This window comes from Orbicella franksi, chromosome 3 (assembly GCF_964199315.1).
Source record: "Orbicella franksi chromosome 3, jaOrbFran1.1, whole genome shotgun sequence".
NCBI lineage: Eukaryota > Metazoa > Cnidaria > Anthozoa > Scleractinia > Merulinidae > Orbicella > Orbicella franksi.
Window position 1 is genome coordinate 31,639,359 of NC_138147.1, and position 10,678 is coordinate 31,650,036.

The 10,678-nt window shown below is 39.1% G+C and overlaps 1 protein-coding gene and 1 long non-coding RNA gene across 3 annotated transcripts; one reads left to right on the forward strand and one right to left on the reverse strand.

The window, feature by feature from the left end:
• Nucleotides 1-229: 229 nt before the first annotated feature.
• Nucleotides 230-4,047, reverse strand: LOC145482062 (uncharacterized). The gene is made up of 2 exons (XR_014048719.1): nt 3,758-4,047; nt 230-1,042 (listed from the first exon to the last, which is right to left on the reverse strand). It is a non-coding gene; the product is annotated as an uncharacterized LOC145482062 (long non-coding RNA).
• A 119-nt stretch (nt 4,048-4,166) lies between these two features.
• On the forward strand, nt 4,167-9,887 carry LOC145482060 (uncharacterized). 2 transcript variants are annotated; one of them, XM_081460642.1, is made up of 4 exons: nt 4,167-4,447; nt 5,362-5,895; nt 7,148-7,213; nt 9,798-9,887. In XM_081460642.1, exons 2-4 carry the CDS (start codon nt 5,364-5,366, stop codon nt 9,830-9,832), a joined length of 633 nt encoding a protein of 210 aa, XP_081316768.1. In that variant the 5' UTR covers nt 4,167-4,447; nt 5,362-5,363; the 3' UTR covers nt 9,833-9,887. The 2 variants fall into 2 exon arrangements, with proteins under 2 accessions (XP_081316768.1, XP_081316767.1); XM_081460641.1 differs by having other exon boundaries at nt 4,170-4,447; nt 7,145-7,213.
• Nucleotides 9,888-10,678: the final 791 nt, after the last annotated feature.

Sequence of the window (10,678 nt, forward strand, 5' to 3'; positions counted from 1 at the left end):
ACGCTCGCACGCTCACTTGTGTTGCGTTCTTCCCAACGGATTTTCAAGGAAAAGAGAGACTACACGCAGTCTAAAATTCGTCATGTAAGTGCAACAAATTTCTACAAAATTTCAGTCCCCATGTCGGCTGAAATTCGCCATGTAATCCCCGTGTTAGTAAATTTCCTACTCATCCGCTGCCCTGAGAAACATCTAAATATTGCGTATTTCACTGAACGGGAACGACGAATCGAATGTGAACTTTTTATTTCCTCTTCTGAATTTAACACTGTATTTCCATGTTCAGCTTTTGTTCTGTGTTAGACAAACTGAATGGACCTAGCAATTTTACGACATTCCTAACTAAAATATAAAATCATTTTTTGATTGACGTTATGCATGGTGTTGTCATCGTGATTGGTTAAATTCGTCAAGGTGTTACAATAAGCCTCTATGTCCCCGGATTATAAGCCTCTCTGTACCTGACACAACCATATCATCCCCGGCTAAATCTGGGTACAGGTCCATCAATTAAAATAGAACAAACACTGCAGCAAAATTCGTCCAGGTTTAAACTCCATTGTTCCGAGCGCCCCTGGATATATCCCAAATGAAGTTACATAACCCAAAGGGCTTTTAAACTACTGGGTACATAGAAAAAATTCCAAAATATCTTTCATATCTAATGGAATAGAATGTCATTTATCTGTAGTAAATCTTTCAACTTGGTTTGAGCGCTGGGAAACCAACAGGTCTTAGAATTAATTCCAGGAACGTTTGAAAAGTCTTCTGCACAGAATTGAAAGTAAATGTTTCCCTAGCAAGGGATCGCGTTTGATTCTTTAACTTCTGGAGCGTGAGGTCTGTCGGCAGCATTTGTTGACGCGGTAAGGCTGCTGGAGGGAGTGTAATACACGCTTGTTGAACTTTTTTCCAATGAATGTTCTGGATTTGACTGGATTGTCTGAGGGTCAAGAATGGGTTGAGGTACTGCTGAGTATGAAGGTTGCGTGACATCTCCGCCAACTAGCCGCTGCGTGGGGTTTGACTCTGATTTGTCTTCCTGTGAACAGCGAAACAAAGTTAAACAAGCCTATTTGTGTTATGTTGGCTTTCTCCGCCTCCTTCATAGCCACAAGGTCGGAAGCTAGTCCCAAGCTCTCTGAAATGATTCGGCGAATAAGAACAAAGGGCTTTTATTTAGAAACGAGAGAAGAGCAGATTTCCTAGGTTGTTTCGTCCGGTTACAGCCTGGAGCCTGGGAATGGTCTACGTCAGGTAAAGAAGGCTAATGCAGGGGGCATCGATCTCCTAAGATTTTTCATGTGCGAGATGCCTTTAATTTTCACACATGAACTATAGATGACGGTGCTACACTTTTCTTCCTAAGCTAACTCAGGCTGGGTATTGAGGCTCTCCAGAGCTTTTAGGCTTTAAACCGCAAGCAATTCGCTGCTTTTGTTTTGTTTAAAAACATTTTATATGTTCTTTTTTTTGTATAGGAACGTCTAATTTTGAAGCTGAGGCTGAACGTTCTTATATTTTTTTGCGATTTGAAGCTGAAACGCTCTTAGGATGTTCTTAAATTTACACGGCATACAAGGTCAACTACCTTGATAATACTTCAGACTTTGTATCACCTGATGACTTTGATGGTGTGGAAGTTCTTTTGGAACAGTTATAAATAAGAACTGCCGATTACTTTACAAACCGCGATGTGTGTCATGCAATAAGAAAACCGTTGATAATGTTATACAAAACATGCCCATAAAGTTTTTGGGTTAATTTTACATTTTTTGTTACCTTTATTTTATGCTTGTCATTTAATACATACAGATACAGTAAGCAAAATAACACGTTCTTAATCGACTCTCAACTTGAGGAATGTTCTTAGTGGGTTCTTAAAATTTTGGTTAATCTCAGCCTCAACGTTCTTATAAAAAAGGTCCTTAGATAAAAAAGAGTGTACTTGGCAATATCTAACCGCGGGAGGTCAACTTGTTAGTGATATCGATCTATTAAAGGGAGCTACTTCACCAGACTCGGCGAACACTACGGAAGGTAGCCTGCGAACAGGCTCCCGGCGAGGACGGAAAAAATTTCGGCGCTTCGTTCGGGCTCACCGGGAGCCTGTTCGCAGGCTATACGGAAGGACGGAAATGTTCTTTTACGCAATTTCTAGTTGCCAAAAAAACGAAGCATTCTCATCAAATGTTTTGCATTTCGCTGGTCTTTTTTCAAAAAACAAAAACAAAACAAAACAAAAAAAACAACAACAACAACAACAACAAAACAAAACATTTTTACTCGGCAATATCTACCCACGGGAGGTCAATCTTTTAGCTCAATGAATAATAAGAACATCCTACCTCGAAACACGAGGAGACTTCAAGGCAAGTTCGAGGCAGCATCACCTTTTTTTTTGGCTTCTTTAACTAAACAAAGTAATTTTCAATTTTTTTCAACATTACATGCCGGTAGATATGCACGTTGTTAACAGTCCTTCGGCGAAGTTGGAGCCAGACCCTTTCAGTCAAGCAGTTGTCATAAGCTGTTTTGTGCGGCGTGCAAATAAGTATCACGACTTTTTCATGAGGCCAAGTTGATAATAATGATGATGGCGTGATCGGTTTTTGTTTTGCCTTAAACAACCCCTCTGCCGACTTTGAAATTACTTGCCCATAATGCTCTGTGTATTGAACAAGATATCAGTGACTTTATTAATTTGAAGAACAGTTGAGTGGAGGAACAAGGTTTTTTAAACTTGTTTGGTAAACTTGCAACTTCTTGAACTTCATACGAGTAGAATTTTAAAATTGATTGTGAGAAATTTTTGATCTGTCTTCAAGTTTTAACAATAGCCCAGCCGGAAACTGCGAGGATCTGGTAACTAAATACGGTATGCGATTAAAAGTAAACAGTCACGTAATGGTAAGCGATACAAGTCAAAATTACGTAAACTGCAGCAAAAAAAAAAATATATATATTTAAAAATAATAATAAAATAACTTAAAACTGAAAAAACAATGAAAAAATAAAAACACAAGAAAAACCAACGTTTACACGAATTGATTCTCGTGACTCGAATCTGACTGGGCTCGAGGATGGCTCGTGCTGAGATTAAACTCAAGGAACGGTCATGGGTATTGCGTGACGTTGCCAAGGGATATATGGAGATACTACTAAAGATTTTGTTTGACAAACGCGTAACGACATAACAGGGAACAGCGTCAAGGGAATCGGCGTGCTAGAGGATTATTAAACAAGAGTTTTTTTTTTGTTTTGTTAGCCTAAATAGCACTCTTGTTAACCTAAATAGCACTCCAATTACCTTGAATACAGAACAGATTTTGATTAGCACACTGCTAGCCGCAGTAGTGTTCTGGTTTGCTTAAAAAGCACTGACGAGCTGACAGTGGCTCTCAATATGCAATAATTGTAAGGTTACACGGTACAACCGTAAGAATTCGTTACACCGATTCTCGCTACATCGTTTTGCGTTTTAAACAAATTATTAAATGGTCTTAAATCGTTTCATTCAAGACAAGAATTATAATTCTAACCTAATAAATGTTCGTCGCTGAAAGGCGAGAGCCAGCGGCGAAGAGAACCAGAATCATAATGAAATATTCTTTGAACAGATATGCAGAGATCTCAAACGAAGATTGCCGAAATTAGCTACACAAAATACGGAGAGTTCCATTCGTGATTCTCAGTGTAAAATAGGTTTATACATGTTAATCGTATGCGAGTGGAGATCGGTTAAAATAAGTCTTACCTTCACGCAACAAGGTAATAATAGACTGAACAATTTCCCCATCGCCATCACTTGATTATTTGCCTCGCTCCAGTGTTACAGCGCAGATGTAAAGAGTAAATAAATGAGACACGAACTGACTTATCCCGTCCTTACGCGGTTACGGGCTGTTGGACGAATATAACACTACATTACAAGATGGCGCAAGATCAATGACAACAGGTCACGTACGAGAACATCATGTGATTTTCGTGTAACGCGATCTCGTTAATGACCGCGCGAGGCTAGGTACAGGGCTAAGTAGTTCTTTTACCTGCTTATATTTTACAATGTTTAGGCTTTCATTAAAACTTTAAACAAAAGCCATATAGTAATGAATGCAGGCGTCAATCTCGGTAGCTTGTTACGCATCCGGCGGGGGGGAACGGGGTGGAGGGGAAAGGGGGTTTCGCAACCACAAGCTGCAAATTACTAGACCCTAACCCCCACCACCCCCCACTCCTTCCCGCAGTGCTTCTACTGTACCCCTCCGTCTCGAAGGTATGTCACTCACGTTTCAACCCAATGCTCCGGGTGATGTTATTTTGATTTCGTTCTCTCTTCCGCCCGATCAAGACTCGTTGTAGAACACTGATGTTATCTGGACAATTGAATGTGAAAGTTTATTTTAAATCTCTATCTTAAACGTACAGGAATCTCGTTTAAGTCAAGGTAAGCACTAGTCAGGAAGGCAGAAATAGTAGGGATTTGGCTCCCATCACGCAAGAAAGACAAGTTCACCTTCAAAACTAACCGCGGTTTAAGCGGGCATCAAATTTCGCTTAAGTACAGTGTCTCCAGTTTCATTGGGAATCAGCAAGGTGTCTATTACGTTGAGCGAGTTCGCTTGAGCATTATTCTTCGATTGGAGATTGATCATCAACAAACTGCTGATGGTCGATGCTTGGTTCATGATTATTTACAAAACTTCCCTCAGAATTTAAAAAACCCTTTATGTAAAGCGAAAACGGTTTCGGAAACCGTCGCCAATTCACGTTGTGAAGCCTTTATATGAGTGCCGGTATGTTCTAATGGACTTTCGGAAGTTTGTCTCTAGTCAGTCTGTTTTAAGGTTTAGACAAAAGCGACAAACAGAAATACCGTCACCAATAGATCTGGAACCGGATATTGTAGAGACTCTAAAATGCAAATTTGGCTTAATTGTCGAGAGACACAATACTAAACCGAATAATACCATAAAGCGGCTGACTACTCAGTCGTGAAAACTGTTTTTACGTATTCAATGCCAAGTATCTTGCCTTTCAGCTTGGAATAATTAAGCTACTGAATAATAAATAATAAACCGTTGTTGAGACGAATGGGCAACCGGCCGAGGTAAAATACGGGTAAAATCTTTAATCAGTGTTACGCGCTTTCGAAACCTGCAAAAAAATTATAATTGACCATCAATATTAAGGACTTCTTTGAAATTCAGCTGAGTATCCAAGCTGAACTGAATTTTGAAAATAATGTTACGCAGGTAATCCTGTTTCCTAATTTTCCTCGCCAATTTTAATGATGTTATTCAAAAGAGGTTAACGGCTTGAACACTACGGTACTGAATATCTCTGTCTGTTCACACAAAGGTATGGAGCTGTCCTTGAATGACCTCCAACATGTCAAGCGTACCTTGAAAAGAACACCACCTCCAAAGGCTCCTTTGAGTCCATCCTCGGGTCAAAATGGCGCTGCTTCTTCCAATACAGGTCTGTCATCTGTGGCTTTGTTTAGAAATAAATTTGAGCAAAAACAAACACCGCCATCGAAGGGACATGTAGGCTCCTCACCATGTCAAGATGGCGGACAACGCTCAGAAGAAAAGGTCATGTCCGTGGCATCAGCAAAGGCTAAATTTGAACAGAAATCTTTATTGAAATCAGCACCTCCTTGGAAGCAAAGCACTGGAAACCAATCTAAGGCGGGCTCTCCCAATCTGGATAAAAACAGTAATACCAGCAAAGGAGAACCACCTCGTAAAACTTTACCACCAGTCTTCAGGATTGGTTCAGCGCCTGCCAAACCAGCTAAACCGGATCATTTGAAATTCAGGCTTAAAAAGTTCCAAGATAAAATCATTTTAGCGAGCGGCGTGACCACTGCCGCTATCACTTGCAAAGAAGGTAGGTTAAAACCAAAAATCAATAGAACATCTTCAATTACAGTACAACCCCGTCAACATGACCACATTTGTGCTACAAAATTGAGTTTACATAACAGGGAGTGACCATGTATCAAAAGAGTTCTTAAACTAAGAAAAAATATAGCTCTGACTGACCAAGTAATTGTTCGCGGCAAGTCTGACGCGGCGTTTTGTCTCGGCTAAGACACTCTTCAGAGACCTTTTAGAATTTAACATATAAAGTCTCCGTAATAAAGAGTTTGTACTGAGAGGGGTGCCATATGGCGAGGTTTCACTGTATGAGAATTTGACATACTACCAAAAAAGAGCAAAAAAAAAAAAAAAAAAAGACAATTTCATCGCGATCATTCGTCGTTCTATATAAACATAGGCTTTCCGATTCAAATGATATCGTTATGCTGTTTCAATTAATCACGCGAAAGTTTTTTACTATTGAATATGTCCGAAGGATGCTCTGTGATTTTCACACTTCTATTTTTGGGGCAACTCTCTGCTTTTCCACTAAAACAAAAGATCCAAAACAAAAGATCCAAAAAAATAAAAAAAATAAAAAAAATAAAATAAAATAAAATAAAATAAAATAAAATAAAATAAAATAAAATAAAATGCAGTGTAGTGCAGTGCAGTGCAGAGCAGTGCAGTGCAGTGCAATGAAATGCAATGCAATGAAATGAAATAAAATAAAATAACAATAATAAAGTAAGCACCCCAAAACACAACATCTAACCAGCAGTACCGAGTTTCAGAAACATTTAGCAGGTACGCAATCTCCAGCATTCGGTTTAAAGGTTTTAATAAGATGCCTGGGGAAACTCCCATATTGAAAGAACGGACGTGCTTGTTGGAAATTTTGAAAAAAAACCCTAAGAGGTACCCAGACCCAGTTTTGTGGGTGTGGCTTGAAATGTTTTTCACCCCTAAAAGGCACCAATTCTAAAACAACACGTAAACTGACACTGACTTTTTTCAGCTCGATATCCTAAAAAGTACCGTGAAAACTCCCACTGTGGACCTCACAAGTACCAAACCCGCATGTTTAACTCTCAAAAAGTACGATGAGCACCCCCGTCCTTTTTACATGGAACTCCCCCCGGGTGAGATGACCAAGGGTACCTCGGAAAGGACAGATTGGAGCTTAACTGCATGATTAAATGGGAAGTTATTCAAGTAGAAATATGTTTCCCCAATGAACTTTAAGGTTTGACTAACTTTACTTCTGTTTTGAAAAGAAGAGGAATTTGAAGAAAATGACGACACTTACGATGACGTGGCATCGGTACTTCAAAGGGGGAATCAAGGTAATTTTTAAAATAGATATTAAAAACAAACAAACAAACAAACGGTCAAATTTAACTTCTCTTCTCGTGTTGAAAAATAGTTCACTTGTTCGCTGCGCTTACTCGTGAAATATTCTTTAACACCTGAAGAGAAATTTCGTATCTCCGCGCGGCTATGTCAGGTTGCGTGATCAAATGGTGAAAGTTGAGAGACCTTGAGAGATTCTCTTGCGTATTTTTCACAGCGATGGCAAGGAATAAGGCAGGGAATACGAACCAGGGCGCTTATATGTAGTTTTATGCTCTGAGCTAACGGAAAAGGTAGGTTTTCCAGGGTCGAAAACAAGACTTCAATCTCGCGCTGGAAATGAATAATAAGATCTGGTCGCGTTAGTCGTAAGCTTACGCGTATGTTTTTGCGTTTGTTCTGACTTAAGAGTATAGCAAGAAAACTCTCTACTCTGGTATCGAGTTAATTTGTAAGTTTCTCAGACAATGGTTAATCATAACCAAAACCTGTTTTGATGGTTTCTTATTGTTTCTGCTTGTTTGGTGAGTTTGCAAAAGTTTTTGAAAGGAAAGTCTGACGCGTACAATTAGCTCATTTGCATAGTGCAGCTCGTGCACTTTCAAGTCCGCGTCGGTGTTTTCAATTGTCAACAAATCTTGACAAAGATTTCTTTCGTTATCTTTTGTGCTGAGATGCTGCAACAAAATTCACGAACGCAAAAAATGCTACTAACATCATGTGTGTTTCTTCAACATAAGCATAGTGAAGTTTAATACTGCGGAAATGAAAATAAACAAGGAGTTTTGATAACTCGATCAACAAAATCGAGATCGTTTTTCGAAGTTGATTAAAGAAAGCGTCAATGTAACTTTGCTGATTATTTCTGCTTTATTCATATGTTTTCAGCTTAGCTTTTAATATGTTCTCAAACATTTATCAATCTTAAACATATTTAAAAACTACAGAGTTATTGTTTGAGTTCGATGTACGTTTTCACACGAAAGTGCGGCGCAAGTACAATTTGTCATGTTTACTGACTGTACAAAACAAGCATCGGCGGGCGCTCTCATTCATCGACAACAGAGAATTTAGTGGATTTTTACACGAATAAAACTGAGCAGTATCTACGGACATAAAGTTATTGGGCCTTGATGAAACAGCAAGCGTTGCTTACAATTCAGGCGAAACTCAAACTGACCAAACTAGCAATTATTTTGTTTTACTTTTCAGTCGCGATAAACTGGCAAATTGCTCGCAAGCGTGTGGCAAGAGGAGCTAGGAAACTATGAAGTCCTAAAGCTCTGCTATATCTAAATATATCCAGCTGGTTTGTTGCTGTGTAATGGAAAAGCTGTTAATCTTCAACATATGTGAAATTTAAAGTGGAGTAATGTACAGCTCATGTAAAAGAAGCATCCGTCGGAACACAACTTGGTCAGCGATATATATAAGCTTGAAGCGGAACATACGTAAATTCGACACTGTCTTACTTCACTCAAACTGGAGCAGCTTACGACGAAAATACTTAAGAAAAATTCCAACAGACGTAAACGCATTGAGTTGTGGGCCAAAAACATGAAAAATTTCGGGAATTTCGGACGCCATTTCCCCCGCGCGACATCCGCAAAAATCCTCGCAGCATGTACGCGCGTGTGCCTTAGGCGATGGCGCAATTTGTTCTAAAAATAGAATTATTGTCCCATATCATGGGGATAACCCCAATACTTGAAATGGCGCGCGCTTACGGTCTCCGTCCCCGATTATGGCTCCTGATTTCACGACTTAAAATCATTGTAATAAGACTAACGATTCGATCCAACGTTCTTTATTTACATGATAGCTTTGTCGAGGCTGTTTCTTCGTCGCTACAGGCTTTTTGAATAAAGAAATATAGCGTTCAGTAAGAAATGTGCAGAATTCTACGACAACTGTGTAAAAACCCTTGTTCCCTGGCAGTATATTCCCAACACGCAATAGACCATTTTACAATTGTCTGTTCAGTGACCTGGCCTTTGAATGGCAACGAGGCTGGAGGTGACCTTGTTTTGATACAGACCTCACTGTTATTGTTGTGTAAATCAAGTTGTTCTTATGCTAACTAGTTGACACTTAGACGGGAAAAGCAGAGAGGTCTGTATCAGAGCAAGGTCACCTCCAGCCTCGCTTAGGCCATGCAGCTAAGCACACAACATTAAAATGGCCTATTATAATCTTCAAATGTTTAAAACTATCGTCACTCGTTAACTCGTTTACGAGTGCCAATAAACCGCTGGAAACAATTATTGTGTTCAAGAATTTATATTTTTTTAGTCTGCTACTGTTGCACCATGCGTCATAATTCTAGGTCAGCTCTTTGAAGGTTTTGGTATGAAGTAACGGGCCCTTATAATCGAACGGACGGGGAATTTACATGTCTAATGTCATAATGGGTACATTTGCATCTGCAAGGTTGTTGTGCGGAAAAACTCTACTGAATGCAATATGAACGGGCCTTATGTTTTGTCGATACGCGGTAGTTTCTTGTAATATGTGATTTCTGCCATTTCTTTCAAATTTCTCAATCATATTCTATGCGTTGTTTGTCCTTAACCACAGATGACCAATCAGACGATATTTATGAAAGCATGTGACAAGGAGGAAATGAATGGTGACATTTTAGGGAATGCCATGTTAGAGACGTCCCTCTCTTTACAAGAATGCAGAAGAACTAAACAAAAGAAGTTCATGTGGTTTAATTCAAGACTGCAAGATTTGTATCCGAAGTTGTGATAAACAAAGCTGCCTCACGCTTTTTCTTAGAAAAATTGAGTCACCGTTTTCAGAGCCCCCGCCCCATGCCTACGAAGGCATTTTGTGACATCATACTAAATGGTTACTTTGTTCCCATGCACACGTGTAATTAATTTTTCGGCATTGATTTTTGCATGACAGAACAAAACACACACTATTCTTGATAGTATGTAAATAGATTCTGAAAAGTCTAGTTTGTGAGGGATTGATAAAAGTATTGTATTGTACACCCGAATGAAGGATATATGGGAATTCCCATATATCTCATTATCTTTGATAAATTTTAATTCCCATAAATCTTGACAAAGTTTCCGCACATGTATCAGCAAATTTTTGATGTAACAAATTTCGTTTCTCAAATAGAAAATGGAAAGGCCAGTTTTTCAGCAAAGATGTTTGGGGTGTAAAAGAGAGTCTTATTATATAAACACCAATGAAATACCAAGTCAGCTTTAGCGCGAAAGCATTATATCTTCACACGTGAAAATAACATACTATTTTCACGTCTGAAAAGATCACCGTCGCTATGGTTACATTATAATTCCCTTAAATCTGTACTTAAATGTATTGATGTATGATCGAAACATCATCGGATCTTCCTCGGAAATCTTCGGTTTTCTTCGGTAATCTTCGGACGTTTTCGGTAAGTTGAAAACTCGAAGAAATTCCATATCAACCCGACCAAA

Excerpts from the sequence above, each read along its gene's own strand:
- LOC145482060 (XM_081460641.1), top strand. The coding sequence starts at position 5,364 with ATGGAGCTGTCCTTGAATGACCTCCAACATGTCAAGCGTACCTTGAAA. Across the intron at positions 5,896-7,144 it reads CGCTATCACTTGCAAAGAAG|AAGAGGAATTTGAAGAAAAT; the intron begins GTAGGTTAAAAC and ends TGTTTTGAAAAG. Across the intron at positions 7,214-9,797 it reads ACTTCAAAGGGGGAATCAAG|ATGACCAATCAGACGATATT; the intron begins GTAATTTTTAAA and ends CCTTAACCACAG.